This window comes from Ascidiella aspersa, chromosome 6 (genome assembly GCF_963924565.1).
Source record: "Ascidiella aspersa chromosome 6, kaAscAspe10.2, whole genome shotgun sequence".
Taxonomy (NCBI): domain Eukaryota; kingdom Metazoa; phylum Chordata; class Ascidiacea; order Phlebobranchia; family Ascidiidae; genus Ascidiella; species Ascidiella aspersa.
Genome location: NC_139452.1, coordinates 7,432,532 through 7,450,710, shown reverse-complemented (window position 1 = coordinate 7,450,710; position 18,179 = coordinate 7,432,532). Strand labels below are relative to the sequence as shown.

The following is an 18,179-nucleotide window of genomic DNA, read 5'->3' as shown; positions in this document are numbered from 1 at the left end:
GTAGTACATCAGGGCTTGTTAGAACACACAGCAGTTTTAGTGATAGTCCAAAATCCTTGCCAGACATATAAGGTTTATTGGTAAAGGCCATTGTATTGTATCACTTTCAAAATTTTGTAACAAAATACAAAGAAACAATCATGCCAGGTGTTCATGACCGTTTTCAAGTAGGCACCTAAAAAGTGCTCCTTCAATGTTGTTTATCATATACTCAACTCACAATGCTGCGGCTTACTGTTTTTAGGTGTCTTCTGTTAATTGGTTATATGGAATTGGAAACCACAAAATCGTTTTGTGGCCCACAAGATGCTGGTGTAAGTTTCGTGTACGACAGGTGTCCCGTTTGTGAGAGGGTGGGCAAGTCGCTGGCCTGTTCACGCTGCCTAAATGAGGACCGTACAAGCTTTCTGGTGCTGACTGAGGGAAAAGTAAACAAGTCTGAGAATCAGCTGGCTCGCACTATGTTCTTGAACAAGTAAATAATAAGTTTAAGTGTCACTGCAGTGTGTAAGAGGTACCAAGGGTTTCAGGGCATAGATCTTTGTTTTGTCCTACCCTTAATGCATATTTTTTTGTTATAATGAAGGTTATTAGAAGCCCTTGTAGTTGCCAATTTGGAAAATAGTTTATGCGATATAAGACCAATCTATGTAATAAAATAATTTCCCTGAGGACGGGTTGCTACCTAATATATCCTTACTTGACTTCTTAAGCTAAGTTAAGCATATCTTCTAATTGTTATTGCCCATTTCATGCATACGTATATGGTCATTTTTAATGTTATTTTAATAGGTCTACATATGCGTATATATTGCAATACTTGATTTACTTACTAATAATTTACTGTTGGTCTATGTATGTAGAACTGTCCAAGAAAACCTTCAACAAACGCAAGCAATATTGTCATCTCATCAACAAGACAAAGCTAGGTTAGTTTTTTGGATCTCATTAAGCTCAGATGACAGACATTGTCGTACATATGTTATGAAATACATTACAAAGTTTATTTTCTATATACTAACAAAGATTTAATATACAAGCTTTTTTTTATAATATTTTGTATTGTTTGTAAAAGTTGTAGGCGGGAAAGGCTTTCTGTTTAGTAAATGCAAAGCAACGGTTATAACTTATTATTGAGTACAATATCTCAGTGTAACACTTGGAATTTATAATAATTATTCCTTCTATTTATATATTTTCAGAATATCTTCTGAGCTTCTGCAAATAACCAAGAGAAAGGTTCTAGTAAGTTTTCAACTACTTTAAATAATTTTCCACATACCATATCAGGTTTGATATTGAAATAAAATTGCACCAACTAGTCTGCGAGTGTCAACCATTCAAAACCCATCCTAACTGAATATCGCTTGCCAAAAATGTTGACATGTCTTTTGCAAAATTACATCCTACCTTATTGTTTTGAATCACTGACTTAATCTCTTTATATTGGTGGTTTACATAGTTCTTGTATATGTAGTATGTATGTCTTGATTGTTTAGCAGTTTGCTATAGGACTTTTAACCAACCAATAGAATTGTGTACACTTATGCGGTGGTTGTGCAAGCGTGTATCACAGTGTGGCTAAATGCTGGTGACTTGACTTGTTTATTAAACATGGCAAAGTTCAAACATTCATTAGGTTAACAAATTTGACTTAGGAGATACAACCGAAAAATGAAGAGTTTAGGCCGAAATGCTTGTCACCAGGAGACTGGCAAGATTTCTGCTATGTCATTGCGGCAAATGACGCAACACTTGGACTTCAGTATTGTCACTTGGTCAAGTAGCTTTAATAACAGCACCAAACTTTTACCTATGACACTCACCAGTCTGGTATTTGCAAATTGCGTAAACTTGCATTAAAAAGCGGAAGCGTGCAAAATCTCAAACCTGCATATATGTTCTATTGACCTGCATATATGTTCTAAGTGAATTAATTTTCTTTACAGGACAGTGCCATAGCCCAGTGCCAACATAATGTCACCCGCTTGATGTCTCTTCTGAATGCAAGGAAACTAGAGACACAGAAGCTGCAACATTCTATAGCTGAAGAAAGGCGATTGCTGGCAAGCTCACAGAAGCGGCTGTATCGAGTGCTGAGCAAGAAAAGCAAAATGAAAGAGTACATTTCAAATAAACAGGTAGAAACAGTAGCGTTTCATGTAAATTTAATTTGAGCTGAATAGGCAATGCAGCCAAATGTTGATTTAAGGCCCGTCTACACTACAGCTGCACTGAGCTGAGCAAAGCGTAATTTGCATTTAAATTCTATTGTGGCGAGCGTTTCACGCTTTGCTAAACTCAAGCCCTTGGCAGCAGCTGCAGCTAGCTTAAAGTCACGCTTTGGTAAACTCAAGCCCCGTGCAGCAGCTGCAGCTAGCTTATCATGCTTTGCTAAACTCAATTCCAGTGCAGCTATAGAAAAACGTTATGTTTTGTCGCGATTTTTACGCCCAGCGCAGCTCACTGCAGCTGTAGTGAAAATAATATCACGCCCAGTGCAGCTCAGCTCCGCTCAGTGCAGCTGTAGTGTAAACGGGCCTTTATACTTATCTGTTGCTTCTAAAATGCTAGCCAACAATCATGGCATACATAAGAATGATTTTAGGAGGCTTTTCTAAGTCTAGCTCTGAGGAAGCCTCTTGTTTTTTAAACTAATGTAATTGAATCTTAGCTAATGCTTTTGCTTGGTCCAATAAAGTGTGTGTTTTCACTTTCCTTTTTTTATAAAGAAAAACAATATCAACTTCTTGATGTTGAACAAAACAGTCGCCTCAGAATATAGATTTTACCTCAGGATTTTACACATAGTTAATTAGGAAAAAGTGTATATAAAAAGGCAATATACCAGTTTCAGTAGGACAGAGTTAAAAAAATAAATAAATACTAATAAGCAGCCAAGTACCACTGTTTGTGTTTTTTTACTACTATCATAAAGACAAAATGTGCAAACCGGATCCAGTTCATTATATTTTATTTAAACTTTAAATTTAAAATATAATAAAAACACCACACAATAGTATACATTCCTAGACACTCTTAATATTTTCTGTTCGTGTAGATTCAGATTCTCTCCACCCGTTCAAAATTAGAGCCACTAACAAAACGATTAAAGCAAAAACAAATAGACCATGTCAAAATGTTGGTCGAATACATTTTTCCAATCAGTGAAATGAAAGAGGAAAACAAACTGGATGTGGTAGGGTAAGTTGATTTAATATATTTGTTGCTATTTAAAAGCATGAATGATTGCTTTGTCCATCACTTGTTTTACAAAATAATAGCCATCCTTTTTTAATGTGCTCTTCTAATCAAGATAATACAAAAATGCTGCTAAATTTTTATTTTGTAATCAATGGTTAAATTTGTGTCTTGTTGGTTTAATTAAAAAATATCCTACTATTGAGTTTCTGTCTGATGAGTAAGTAGGTAAAAGAAAAGTTATTTATGCTCGGAAATTTAATTTTTGTGTTTATGTGTATCTAAAAGTTGGAACTTTCTGGACAACTATATTCATTTTATATATTTTTATGTGGTAATGTTATAAAAACAAGGCTGTTCAAAAATATACCTGCAATTTTTTTTATGCTGCACATGTTTAACTTACTTAAATCAGGGAAGAGGTTTCTAAGGAAGAATCTTTGCTATCCGACAAAGATGCAACCTCTCTCCAGGAAGAATTGGAAGAAGCTAGGAGAATGTCGTTTGTGCACGGAAGATGGGTTGATCAGCAGGTTTATTTAGTGTTTCCAACCTCTAACCTAAACATTGCCTATTGTGCTATAACGATTAACGACGGTATTTTTTTGTCAAAGTTTCTTTATGCTTTCAAAATACTACCGGTGTAAATAACCTCTTTGGGAACAATGACGAAGAACACCTTATAAATCTTATTGAATTTTTATAATTGAAAAAGCGTTTCAGAAATTCCCAAAATTTCAGGGAAAATTTATTGAACTATTCGTTGTTTCTTAACATTGTTTTAACAATACTAGTCATTTGATAAATTTTCTGAAAAAAATCGTCATTAAAATTTTTATGGTTTTATTAGTGTTGTCCTTCTGTTTGTTTTAAGCGTTTTCCAAAAATAAAGAATTATAATTTTAAAAATGTGCTATCTTACATAAAATTACGGAAAAATTTACCCGAAAATTATTCTCGATAACCACACACTTAACTAGCATATTTCACTTTAATTTCGGTTTTTAGTATTTTAAGATAACTTTAATTTCCTTTGCTTTCATGGTCAACTGACTCAATAACCATCTCATGTTTTTTGTTGATTTCTTGGTTACTTGGCTTGCATTTGTGGCGAAAAGCAAACATGATCCATTTAACTCGAAACCCCAACTTTGATTGACAGGCGGGCGGCAGTGACGTAGTCAAGATCTCGGTGGGCACCGAAGAGGCGCGAGCGCCCTCCGATGGAAATTACGGCGCCTACCAGAACTGGCTCGAATCCAACTACAAACAGACGGGCTCCGACCCCCCGGGGGTAAGTCCCTCGCCCCCCTCACCCAGCGAAAGCCCCACGGTGCACCACCGCGCCCAGAACCCCGCCATGGCTGTGAGCGCAGCGCTGAGTCACACCGCCCAGCTGTTACAAGTCACACGCAAGCTGCTCAGTATACACCTGCCGCACCAGGTGCACTACAGGTATTGACGTGGCTTTCCGTAATTATGGAAAGGTCGTGCTTGGGGTATAGGCGCAATAGTTGCCTAATTTTTTTTGGACCCCGCTTATGGGAAATTTAGTGTTAAAATACTAAATACAAAGACCCGGTATTTGTTGATAGGAAAAATAACAGATTTTTGCATGTTGTTATTTTTCTGTGTTAAAAGCTGCTCAGTATACTTGTGCCGCACCAGATGCGCTATAGGTGTTTACGTGGCTTGTATTCATTACGTAAAAGTCGTGCTGAGAGGATTGCTGGACGGCTGTTTGCGTCTTGCGCGCTGTTTTTTTGTGCAATTTTAGCTCTTGGTTTTACGCCTTTTCAAAAAACTTGGTGAGTGGCATTTCAAAAAAAAATTAATTCGGTTCTTTACCTTGCTGTTAAAGCCGAGGTTTAGGAAACGGCGGTCCTTGTATGCTTAGCACTATTTTTTATTCTGATGAACGACAAATACAGCTCCACCTAAAATTGTTTAATGAGCAACACTTGGTGAATGCTGCATGATGGGTGTGTAAAACAGCTTTCAAACTTGTAAAACTTAGCTTATGACTTTTATCATTTATTGGAACTATAAAATTCCCGTGCCTTAGTTAGTCGCCAACAGTCGGATTACCTTTTAACCGAATCGATATGTACAGTTTTTGATCCTAGTTGAGTAACATATTTAGCTAACGAGACATTAGCATAAAAAGATTCGAAATTTAAATTCGTTTTTGATATTATTTTAAAATAAAATTTTTTTTATGTTTAAATTTCTTTCCAGAACGTTCTGCAAGGCCTCTATAGCGCCACAGGTGTTCAACAACACGGTGAAGTTACTGAGCAGCAACATTCTAGCTTTGTGCGTCCAGGAGGGAGTCGACGGCTTCACACTTCACCCACTGCATTCACTTCGAAACCTCCAGGTGCTATTCGCCAAACTGCAGAAGGACGGAGTCAGGTAAACGACATTTAATCGTTTAGTAATATAATAAGATTGTAGAAGAAAATACTCCCATTATAAGAAAGATTCTTCGATGGTGGAGCATTTTGAGGGTTTTGACTCTAATTTTTGACTCTGATAAACATATAAAAATACCACAAACTAAAAAATCCCATGCTACATCCAAAATTATGTCTAATTTTAGGATTGACGTCGATCCGATACCAAATTAATGGAAATGTAAGCCACAATTTGTGTGCTGTGATTTTTACTTTTAAAGTACAGTATTAAAAGGCAGAATGCATTTGTGTGATTACACATACACAGGCCAAATTTTAGCATTGTTTTTCCTATTTATGATGTCATTACAATTACTATTTTATAACGTCATACCATCACTATATTATGACGATATTAATCACCATCGTCAGACGTCAGACTGAAAATGAGAATTCCTTTACTGGAAAATTTGACCCCCCTTTTCTAGATTCGCCCCTGATATCTGCTAACAGTATTGGAACCCCTAATTAAAATAAATCACTCCTAATTAAAATTAATAACATGCGCCAAACTTCAATAGTCACAAGGATCATTTTCACCCATCCAGAACTTTCCCGGTCGTCCCCTCCCTGGACTTGGTGCTCTACATGGAAGAAAGCTTGTTGCTAGGCGACATATCCGACGACGAGCTGGACGACAGTGACGACACAATGGAGTACTCGCTGGTCGGCGATTGGGAGGAAGTGACGTCGATGGACGCCGCAGTGACCGGGTCAGTTAAGTTGGTGGGGATTTCCCTTCCAATGTGTTCAGTTCTCGGATAATCGTTTTTTTACGTTTGTAGACGTCGTTTTTGCTGATGATTAAACGGGTTGATGGCTTTTTTGTTAAGATTCTATATGTTGAATTTAAAAGTAGTCATCTAAATTTATAAATAAACTTTCTGTAAATATTTTTTTTTTTTTTTTTTATTTAACACAGTTCACACAGTGTACACTATAGAGTTGGATTAATTACGTCAATTACAATAACAAATTACAATGAATCCAACTCTGTTGTGCACAACCTAAACGGCACACAAGTCCCATTTGACTGCTTTTCATCTAAAAATATCGGACCAAATTGAACTTCTCTTATGTCATTCTCAGTTCGCGCGAAGTGACGTCATCGCCTGCGTACACGTCAACGAACGCGCAGTCAAGCGTGATGCAACAACCCTCTGGCCTGGTCACCAGCGCTCTTGCTTGGGCAAAGGGCTTTGGATTTTGGGGCCAAAACGAGTAAATTATGCCGCAGACTACAATCACTCCTTCAAGAAAGTTTTCTGGTTTATAGCCGATTTATTTTTTGACACAGATTTGAACCCCTTTTAACGCTATTTTGATGATTTACCATGGCAAAGGGCTTTGACTTTGGAGGCCAAAATTAGTAAATTATGCCCCAGACAACAATCGCGCCTTGAAAAAAAAATGGAAGCTGGGTTTTATAGCAGATTTAGTTGCTCACTTAATACAGACTTGATGCCCTTTTGACGACAATTTTATGTTTTTACCGGGCCTTTGATGCTTTTAACTTTTGTTCGAAGTGTTTTTGGCTTGTTTACGTTGCAATTTAGGCGGGCCAGAGACAGCCTTCGTAACGACCATGTGAACTACGAAGAAAAATAGGTAACATATGCTGTTTGCCAGTGTATAACAGTGGCGAAAGTAAGCTGGAACGGTCCAGGAAAGCGTTCCGCTAAAAAAGAAATAAGTTATTTTTCTCTCGAAAAAAAAATCGTTTTAACCTGGCCAAGTCCATTTTTCACCCGTCCATCCAACCATACCCTTGAATGTGTTCAGACTAAGATGAAGTTTTCTAAGGTCACTTGTTTGAGACTTCCTGTTATGACGTAACTTTGTGACGTGTTTTTTTGAGAATTCATGCGTTCCGGTAAAGAAGTTTTTTTTTCCACTTTCACTTTTGGTGTATGATGCCGCTTTGTTTTTTTGAGCCCTCCATATTTTTTAATTTCAAGTTGAAAATGTTTCACCAACTGAACACAAAATACCGTTCGCCAAAAAGCTAATGTTGTCAAAGGTGGCGGGCGCTTTGTGAAGTGGTCACTTAAACTACCTGTGTACAAACTGACCCATTGGCTACAATACAACCTAAAACCACATAGTAAATTTATGATGAGTTTAAATTCCTATAAACCTTGCCTTGTTCTGCAATCAATTAGAAACGCCATATTGTTTTAAACTGTGGCGACACAGATCGGAATTAACATTCCAAAATGGCGTCTTGGTTTTAAGTGTTGTCCGCATTATTTATTTTTGATTTGAATTAGTTTCAGCCTTCACCTGTCAAGCATAAAAATGCTTGGAAAATATTGTTTTGTTTTTTTTCAGAAGTTTACTTAAAACTTTTGATATGTATCGAAGTAATGTATGACATTTTTGGACTGTGACTAAGCAAGCAATGATTATGACTATTTTGTTTTGAAGTGGTTGTAGTGCTGTGAATCGACGTTCTGGTGTTAGTAGTATGCCTTGCCTTTGTAAACAGCATAAGTAGCGGTCCGGTATTGATCATCTGTCAAAAACGCTGCAATCGGTTTTACAAGCTTGTGTGCTGTAATTGCTGTGTATAGGTGAATCTGGTATTTTACTCGGCCGCCAAAGCCGTTTGATTGATTAAGCTTTGGCAATGCTGAAGGCTGTTTTTTGTTTTATATTGCATTCAAACGTTCGTGTCTACCCTTTTAGGCTTATTTGTCTTAAGAAGGACGCATTAAAGAGTAGCCTAAGTGCGAAAGGTTTACGTATCTTAACAATGTCGGTTTTAACTTTTTAAATAAATCTCTCACTTTTAGTATTTATTCTTTTCTAAATACCCCAACATGTTTGGAAGTTTGACTTTTTTAACGCGTCATACCAGGGCCAACGCCCAGACTGTACACGACAAACTTGTTTTAAATATTTATATATATGTATTTATACGGAAAAATAGATTTGTTGAATACACACGCCAACTTGTGGCAGTCTAAGCGTTGGCGACACAAAATAACCAGGTCCTGTCGTTTTAAAATCGTTACGCAAGTGTCGTAATCTGCTATCTAACACGCTTGGTATTCTTTCCTCTACTCTGCCATTTTAACTTTTGTTTATCGACACCAGCCTGTCTTTCGGACATAACAGAACGTCCAGAGATTGCTCCTATGACGTCGACATAGGTCTTTGTGACGTCCGACCCTTCAACAATCCTGATCCAAGTGTTGCCGACAGCATACGTCACAATTTGTTTTTATTGCTACACGTATTTACGTGTTTGCGACCCATTACACGACAACACTGTTCGTTTTTTTACCACCCTTTTCCTTTTTGCTTGGTTATGTCGGAAGCGTTTGGCCTTCCGAGTGGTATAGTACCTCTCGTGCACTTGAAATGCTTTGCCGCCGATCGTTTCGTTCCTTCTTTTACCTTTTTGCACAAAATAAATGCATCTTCAAAATGGAAAGACACGCATTCATGCAGTAAAAAAAGATTTCACAAAGGCTCAGTTGCCCGACGTTTGGGTGCATATAGAGAGACGTCCATTTGCTGTTACAATTTATTGGCAGTAGACATGCATGACCGATAATATCGAACCGGGGCCGATACACAATTCTAGGTAGTAATACCTGTACTTTTGTGCCGATCCAGTAGGAAAATGATATAATTTAGCCATGATTTGCGTATTAGTGATTTCTAGAGGCTAATGTGGGGCACGAGTTTAATTGTTGAACTCCTGACTCAATTTTAAGTTGACTTGAAGGTTGTGTGCGTAAAACTCGTTAGCCAATCACAAGGCTTCTAGTGATTATTAATTGTATTAGCAGATAAACGAACAGCCAGTTGAAACTATAGTAGGCGGACAAGTTAGCATATAGGAGATGCTAGAAGTTAGTTTACAAGCGGAAAGCGGTCTTAAATAGCTACAGACAATCCAACTGCTGACTGCAGAGGTAATCGCAGAACAGACCATTTAGCATTTAACACTTTGGTGCGAGTAGCGTTGCTTCGCATAGACAATAATTCTCTGACATAAGCAAATACATCATAAAAGTTACTGTAACACAATAGCTCTTAGTCGGTAAATTCATGCACACTACACAAATCTTTCAAAAAAACATTAGGTTAAGAATTGGAGGTGACTGAGCTTATCCCTAAAATAAATTTGCACTAATAACGTGAAAAAAATACCTTAAAGGTATAAAACAGTAAAAAGGGCCTTAGTTACCAAAATAAATCAAATTCAAGTCCCAACATTGGTATTACAAATAAATATAAATGTAAACTTACAAAATACGTTTTGCATTGATAGCAACACAAAAATTTAACAATTTTAGAAAGAAAAAAACTATTGACATAAAAATAACCTTATTTTACAAAAAAATATCTAATTGAAACATTTGATTTTAGTCAAGCGATTTAGTCATTTTGCCCGAAAAGACTGTCGGGCAGTGGCGTAGCAAGCCGAAAATTTTTGGGGGGCCAAAAAGTTTGGACTTTTTTGTTTAGCTTTTGCCAATGTATTAACTCCTGTAACGAACACAAAAACAGTGTTAGCAAACCTTTTCGAGCAGCAACTGAATGAGTGTTAAACGCAATACCCAAAAGAGCAAAAACTGTCTAAAAGTAGTAAAACTACATTAATGTGTAGCAAACGTAATATTAACTATATCGTTTGTGACGTAACAATGCATGACAATTAAAGGTGTTGTATGTCTGAAATCTGCTTATTTTGTATGCAATTTACTTCAAAACAATGCCAGCGTCTGGCTGAACTAACAGCTTTTTATAATAAAAAAGTTTTTTTTTTCTTGATCATGTCCGTTGTTTTACCAGGCGATCACACCATTTCCCTGAATGCCTTTAGCACAGATTTTAGTTGCATATTTCTGCACTATCTCGAACTATAACCTCAGGTTCCTTAGATCACGTGTTTATGATACCTTGTTATGACGTTATTTTGTGACGTCATCTCTGAAAAAATTCATGCGTCTCGGTAAAAAAATTTGTCATAGTTCTGCTAATAAAATTCTATTTCACCCCTGAACTAAATGTTTTAAGAAACGGTAGTAAATTTTGGGTGATAATTTGGCAAAATAGTCTACTCCGGAATGCGGATGACTAACGTCATGCGGATGAATGTTCAGATGAAAATGGTGCATGTTATTATTTTTTTTTATTATGTGTAATACAGTAATTAAATAGATGGTGTGCCCACTTATGCGTTACAGGTACAGTAGTATAGTTTCGTATAGCGGTTCATTTCAGCTTAAGCTATTTGTTTTATATCGGTCAAGGCTTAGCCACACGGTTTTTACCTTTTAATACACAAACTCTTTCATTGCTATTTCACAAATAAAGCTAAAGGTTGCAAACTTACACCTGTGCTTGTTTCGTGCGGATGAAAATTTTCCGAAATGAAAATGTGCGGATGGAAATTTTAAAGCTAAAAAGCACTGGTCTACTCAGTTTTACTATTTTACTAATAGGCTACTGGGTAGGGTACACCCTATAGCTTTAGAATAGTACGGCTTTCTTTTAACTTGGGGTAGTGCTAACTACAGGAAGTAATTCGTTAACCAGATTGAATAAAATATCACTTTTATAAATTACCAAAACTTAATATTTATATATATATATATATATATATATATACCATATTATGTATTACTTGTCTAATTTGGCAATATTTTTGTTAAGGAACCGTTTATAAAATTCTGCCTTAGTCTTTAAGTTTATTTAGCCCAGGGTAGACATTTTGTTATGGGTTAAGTTTACTACAGTCCCTATAATCCTGCGATGAACATAACACCTTGAAAATCTTCAAACCTACAAGCGTTTTTTCTCGAAATATTTTCTTTATTATTTAAGTGATCACAAAACGCGACTGTCGTATCTTTAGAAAAAAACAAGCTGAACGTATACGTCGACATTGGACACGCTCACACCAAGCGCCGATGGCAGAAAGGAGGCAAACATCATGATTCGTGTGAAAGTAAAAGGAAAGGGAAACGCAAAGTAAAAACGCAAAAGGGGGGAACTAAATGTAGAAAAAAGGAGGTGACAAATAAACGAAATAAAATTGATAGGACGATCGATGATAGGTCTCTCACTCTCTGCAACGAAAAGCAAATAAACGAGAACGGCAAAATAAAAATACAGTAGCCGATGCTAGCTAACCGACATGGACTTCGACTGCTTAAAGGTGGAAAATGGCCACGCTAAAAGGCGGAACACTGGAAAATGCGGACGATGTCAGGTATTACGAAGCCGGCAGTTTCAGATTAAATGACTAAACTACTTCTATCGTTGGAGGTGATTTGTCATGTAATGTCAGTGGTGAAGCAGAGGCTTCAATACAACTTCAAATTTTCTTTCATTGGTTTTTAGTAGATCTGTAAGCGAAAGCCGGTCTCCTGTTCGTAGTTTACAATAATTTGTTTAACGAAATGCAAAAAGTACGTTTGACAATGCCATTTCAACTCGTACCGATAGCTTTCAGCAAGAACCAATAGATCCGAAAAACGCGATTCGACTAATCAGCACACAGTGAAGTTATCAAACAACCGTTTGTCGTTCAATGATAATCAAACAGGGCGATTGTCACTCTTCAAAGAAAGCAGCATTCTCAAACCGTTTTGCTTGCTGTGTTACGTCTTATTCCTGCTCTTGCGACTGAAGCCGAACCTGGACGGACTCTGGGCGGACTTTGCTGACCCTTTCTTCTTCTGAATAGGTTTCGGACTCGGGCTTCTCGTCGAGTCGGTTGTCGATCCGCTATCCGTGTCACCCGTAGAGCTAAAACAAAATAATACAGTTTAGTTTATTATACGTTTATAACTGTTGCAGAAGCACTATTGTACAGCGAATAGCGTTAATTCCCTGAAAGGAATTAACGTACGATATTATGCTTTTATGTCAAGTTGCTACTTATTACTATCATATTACAAAACTAAATTTACCTTCCTAGCCTACCAGTACTGTATAGACATATTCGGCTGCTAAAATGTTAGTTCAGGCCATTTAGAGCTAGGCCATTTTAAAAGGTATTAGCCAAACACTTTTTTGATATTGTCTAAAACTCAAGTAAATTTTCAAATACAATTAAAATATTAAATCGATTTGTTATCCTGTGCCATTTTTTGTAATATCCGCAACAAATTAGCTGTCAATTTTTGCAATAACTGTAAAAGTTGTATATCTTTCTAAACTCTAAACCAATACTCAAGTTTAATAGAGTGAGATCCCAAAACTAGACACTTACCGCGACTGAACCCTTGTGTGTCCGTTGGACAGTATTCCGTTGGTGACCGGCTTGCCACCGGGCAGCTTTGCAAGGGGGTTAACCCCGTTACCGACCATCACGACGTCCGGCTGGCGCTTCGGGGTCGCGTCCAGGGCATTTGCTAACTTGCGGTTGCTACGAGGCTCCTTGCAACTCTGTGCGCGCCTTATCTTTGGTGTCAGCAGCTTAGATACAAGGCTCGCCTTTGACGGGCTTCCACCCTCCCGCTTTGGCGCCTTCTCGCTCTTCTTGCTGCCAAACCTCCCCAAGCCAAGCCATTTGGATCGCTTCTGCCCTTCACCATCGTTCGCTTTCGCTTTGTTTTCGTTGGAGTGCGGGTCGGCCGAGATGCCGTTCTTTCGCGCGCGGTTTGTCTGGCTGGGCTTTTTAAGCCTGCTGCTGCGATCTTTTGGGTCTAAATCCTTCTTCACTTCTTCGCGCGTAATCTGCAACTCCAGAGTCGGCTTGCTGCCCTTGTCCTTTTTGACCAGGGTCAGCTGAGCGCCTTCGCGTGAAAACGACTTGGTGATGATCACCGGGCGACTGGTACGCCTTCGTAGCTCGCTGTCCTTTACAACTCGTTTTCCTGGCGAGTCGGAGCGGTCTGAGAGCCGCGAAGGACTTTCCTGGCCTCTTTCGAGCTCTTGGTGTTCCTGCTGGTTGCGACACTGGCTCACGTAGTTCATTTCCAGGCTGTTCGAGTCGTACAGGCAGACATGGCGATGCGCTGGTTCGTTGCTGTTCGGGCAGCCGCCATTCGCGACTTCAGCCAGGCTTCGCGGGCCTTCGAACCCATCAAGCGCGCCGTATCCCGGGCCATTGACGCCGTAGTAATCACAGTTAAGCTTCGGCATTTCGGTCAGCACCTCAACGTCGTCTGCGTCCGTTACATCGTCGGTAAGTTCGATAACTGGATTGCCGAGCTTCCAGGCCCACTCGTTGTTATTGTTCTTGATGGTGGGCGAATCGTCGGAAAAATCGAAGTCCTCTTTAGGCTTGAATAGCCTCTCGTCGAGCACCAGTTCCTCCAGGGTCTTTTCAGCTTCGAGCAGTTGTCTCAGCGCTTGTCGCGTCGCATCCTCATCGACAAACGCCATTTTTTGTCCGGCCACCTTGTCCTGCAGTTGTCTCAGGCGCTGTTGTTGCTGTTGCTTGGTGCGCGGCTGTTCGCTTGTGGCTCGCTGCCGCTTGATGCGAGCGATCTCCTGCGCGAACTCGCGACGCGACAAAGGCACCAGCGGGTTCATGGCGGTCAAGGTCAAGCAGTAAAAGTCGACCGCGTCACCGTCATCTTCCCGCTGCTGCTGATGATGACGTAGGCGCTCATTGGGCCAATCACGATCGTCCACGTTCACGACCATGCTGTCCGGACGCGGATCCGCCTCAACCTTGGGGTTCACGTTCTCGTATATTGGCGGGTCTTCACTAACTGCTGCTGGTTCTGGCCTTGGGTTGGGTGCCCAGGCCGTTTGGTGTGAGGTGGTTGGTACTAGGACGTCCTCGTAGCAGCCGTTCGTGATGCTTGCGGCTTCGGCGCTTCGGTCACAGTGCAAAGCCGCTTTGGCGACGTTGCCGCGCGTTAATGTTGATGTATTACCTTCGCGGGCCGCCGCGTCCGCGTTCGACCCCAGGCCGGTAATGTTATTGTCGCACTGCGGCGGCTCGTTACTCTTGCGAATTGGCGAGCGCGCTAAGTCGCCGAACACGGCCTGAGCCGCCCCAGGGCCCTTACCCGGCGTTTGCTCGCTCTTGTAAGCAGGTGAACCCTCTTGACCTCTTTCGCCGTTGCTCTCGCAATTCGACGTGTCGAAGGTAAAGTTCTGCGCCTTGCCGGCCGAACGCGGGGGCTTGACCGGTTTGTTGCCGCTCCTTGCAGGCGAGTTGATGGGAGTTGAGTCGCTGACAGTGACCGAGGTTGAAAAGCTGGTTTCCAGCAGGGAGTTTTTCCGAGGGTTGGGTGATCGAACCGGCAGCATGGAGCCGGCCACGCAGCCCTTTACTTTGGCCACAGGCAAGCCTTGGCGGTGCTGATTTTGCTGTTGCTGCGAGATATCGTTAAGCTGCTGCCTGTTCTGCTGTTGCTTTCGGAATTGTTGCTGTTGCTGGATCTGGTACTGCTGTTGCTGCTGCTGTTTATACTGTAGCTGTTGCTGTTTGTGGCTCTGCTGTGACATCACTTCTTGGACAGGGCGAACCCGAGCCTCGGGCACATTGTAAACCACCGCCTCGCCCATTACAGGACTCAAAACTTGGGGCGGGTATTTCCCGGGGCCCGACAGGACCGGGACCGATTCCGGCGGGCCCTCGTTGTCGGTCAGCTCGCGGTCGCTCATGGCAACGCCGTTTCGGTTTACGTAGACCACAGTGTCGCAAGAGAGCTCGCTTCCTGATGTGCATTCCATGCCTGAGCTGTAAGAAAACGTTGTTTAAAGGTTATTACTTGTACAGGAAATGTATTATATGGTGTAAAATTTGGCGAACATGGGGTTTGTCCTCGTATTTCCTAAAATAGAGTACCTAAACTACTAACAGTAAAATAGAGTACCGAAAATACTAACAGTTTGTTAGCGCGGTTTAGTCAATCCCTTGTAATTGTTTGGGGCTACGAAGGCATAAGGAAAGGCATATCGATAGATTTAGTTATAGAAGCCATATTAGTGACTAACAACATATTCAAGTTAAAATATGCTAAGAGCGCAGGTTTGAAATGTGTCTGTACCTAAAAACACACCTCCCAGTAATGGGTGTGTGTTATGGTATTGTAAACGCGCCAGCATTCATGTTAAAGCGCGTCAGAGCAAAATACCAACGCGTCATAAAAATCACCGCGATAGGTCGTAAAACAACTGCGCGCTCATAAAGCATACGGGTGTTATTGTACAGGCGTGGGTTCGAAACTTAGTCAGTTATCATTGGTGTAAATTGCTATGAATCTGAAACGAATTGTTGTGCAAAAACTTTCTTCCAAACTGGAATTTGACGTATCGCTTTTTATTTGAAGGGGCTCGGCGCTGGGGCGGGGTGGATTAACGTTAAAACGATCAAGATCGGCAGATAACCCCTCCTACCCTTCGTCTGCATCAAATAACAAATAAAAGCGATAAATCTCCGCCGAGGTCCTATTTACGTTGGGCAGCCTCTGTTGGTTTAGGGTGCTGTTTGGTGACAGTCGCAAAGAAACCGACCACCATCGATCAGCCATGGAATCAAAGCATATAGAAGGTTATGGGCTTACCTGGATCCCAGCATACTGTCGTCCTCTCTGGCTCTGCGCATGTGCTTCTGGTGAATTCTCGAGTCTACCCCATAACGTACCGACGACTGGTTGGGAGCCTTTGCGGAGAAAAAGAGTTGTTTGTTATATAGGTTTATATCGTTTTCCGGGTAATTTTTTTTAAGGGTTTGCTTCAGCGAACGATTGGAAAAGTAATATGACCGCTGGGAATACGATATTGTTATTAATATTTTAAAACCATCGTTTTGTTAAAGTATTTTTTATTTTATTTTTGTATTTGACTTAATATTTTTATTGACTTAACCCACACAGGTCAAGTAATCTAATTGCATTTGGGCATATTTATTACCAAAAACGAATACAATCATGAATGCTTTAAAGAATCGTTTATTTTCGCATTGTATAGAGTTGACAAAACAACTCTGCCTTTGAAAATACTTGACTTGTGTCTAAGGAGTGTACTTTGTCGATTTCAAAATCGAGACTACTGTCCGAACAGATACAAAAGGTCATATTTGCCTAATTATGTGCGGAATAAAAAAAACAACACTTTAGGCAAGAGTCATTTAATTTTAAACTAGATTTCTCTTTGACGACTGATGAGAAAGAGATTAAAAACCCTAAGCTCTCCAAACAAGTATTGTATAGTATTTTTTAAACCGATTTATTAAGTCGAACAGTGCGAATTTGTCAAAGCAGCTCTACATTTCAGAACATCAAATAAACCGGTTCATTCGCTCAAAACGTTTTGAAATAACGGGTCGGATCTACTTGAAAGTCACCCTTTCGCCAACCCGGCCGAACTTTATTTCACCCGCAAAACTATGTGTAAAATAGCTGTGTAAATTGCAAAATTGGTGGCAACGTGTTACGAGAATGTAGATCGGAAAGAGACCGCTTTGATGCTGCCTTGTAACCGGGATTAGGATTTGAAAGTAGCAACAAGGCACGGCAAAAAGTCGGGGTCGGAAAGCTTTGAAATGGCTATGTCGCGTACCGTGATAAGATCGCTATAAAAACAAGCAACTGTGCGACCGGCTTGAAACGATTACGCTGCTTTGGAATTCGAAAGGGCGTGTAATCACATGGCTTAGGCGCAAAAATGTCCGACTATTAATTGAGTATTTACGTTGACGAAACGTTGAAAATTGATCCTGGCAATCTGAAATGTAATTGTTTTTTAGTTCTGATTCGTTTTTTGTTTAACTTCTTTAAAGTGATTTTATTTGTTGCTGGTAGCTGACATGTATTTTGTACACAAATACAAGATGCCTATTAGACTATTTATACTTCTTAAGAATGGCAAATCCAGGAGTGTTCAATGGTATGCCTTCTACTGAACCAATAAACGATGTAGCCTATACATACATCTTAAGAGCGGGGAATTAAAGAATGCAAAATAAACAACGGCTTAGAACCCTTGTGGAAATTATTTCGAAGAATCAAGAACCGGAGAATTTTAGAATGTTTACAAACGACTCAAAACCAACGCGGAATTACAATCAAAAGCAAATCCATTATCAAAGTTTACCACAGCGGTGACCATGATTTCCTTTACAATTAGCGCCCAATTTAGTTTACTCTCTATACTTATTTACTTGGGACAAAGAAGGTTAATTTGTGCCTTGCCTAATGCGAAGCAGCTTACAGGTCCCCTAATCAACCGGGAAGATTTCCAAACTAAACATTCTGAATCATTTATAAGGGCTCAAACGGCGCAAGGCTACCGCCTGTCTTTTCAGATCGCTTAATCCGATTGGCTTTTCGGTGCTACAATAATCCGTTCGTTACTGATGCAGCCGGGTTAATTGGCTGCAGCATTTTGTTTTTGCACCTTGAGGGCGTTGTTTAGGCCCAACAATATGCATAAATGTAAATTGGATTTCAGCAAAAGGCGGCGGTAGCGGATTACACATTTTTGAGAAATTGCGTTACATTTGTTTTTATTTTAAAATTTAAACGATTCTTACGCCGAACAAAAATGATCATCAGGGATATTTGGCATAAATTTGAAGGATGAATGAATCCA

At 39.9% G+C, this 18,179-nt stretch overlaps 2 protein-coding genes across 2 annotated transcripts in view; one reads left to right on the top strand and one right to left on the bottom strand.

The window, feature by feature from the left end:
* The first annotated feature begins 258 nt into the window (after nt 1-258).
* LOC146139435 (beclin 1-associated autophagy-related key regulator-like) lies at nt 259-7,382 on the top strand. Its single transcript, XM_083392137.1, has 10 exons — nt 259-475; nt 864-929; nt 1,203-1,245; nt 1,950-2,141; nt 3,062-3,204; nt 3,617-3,734; nt 4,364-4,656; nt 5,440-5,616; nt 6,206-6,370; nt 6,747-7,382. The coding sequence occupies exons 1-10, from the start codon at nt 267-269 to the stop codon at nt 6,880-6,882; spliced, it is 1,542 nt and encodes a 513-aa protein (XP_083248263.1). The 5' UTR covers nt 259-266; the 3' UTR covers nt 6,883-7,382.
* A 4,143-nt stretch (nt 7,383-11,525) lies between these two features.
* The window catches only part of LOC146139434 (uncharacterized), a 41,349-nt gene continuing 34,695 nt past the window's right edge, over nt 11,526-18,179 (bottom strand). The window contains exons 10-12 of the mRNA XM_083391739.1: nt 16,151-16,248; nt 12,895-15,324; nt 11,526-12,428 (exon numbers count right to left, since the gene is read on the bottom strand). Of these exons, the coding sequence (XP_083247865.1) occupies nt 12,281-12,428; nt 12,895-15,324; nt 16,151-16,248 (2,676 nt within the window). The 3' untranslated portion in view covers nt 11,526-12,280. The remainder of the gene's footprint in view (nt 12,429-12,894; nt 15,325-16,150; nt 16,249-18,179) is intronic.

What these genes read in the sequence shown, in the direction of transcription:
- LOC146139435 (XM_083392137.1), top strand. Translation starts at nt 267, where the DNA reads ATGGAATTGGAAACCACAAAATCGTTTTGTGGCCCACAAGATGCTGGT. An exon ending in CGCACTATGTTCTTGAACAA is followed by an intron (nt 476 to 863) that starts GTAAATAATAAG and finishes CTATGTATGTAG; the next exon opens with AACTGTCCAAGAAAACCTTC. An exon ending in ATGGACGCCGCAGTGACCGG is followed by an intron (nt 6,371 to 6,746) that starts GTCAGTTAAGTT and finishes TGTCATTCTCAG; the next exon opens with TTCGCGCGAAGTGACGTCAT.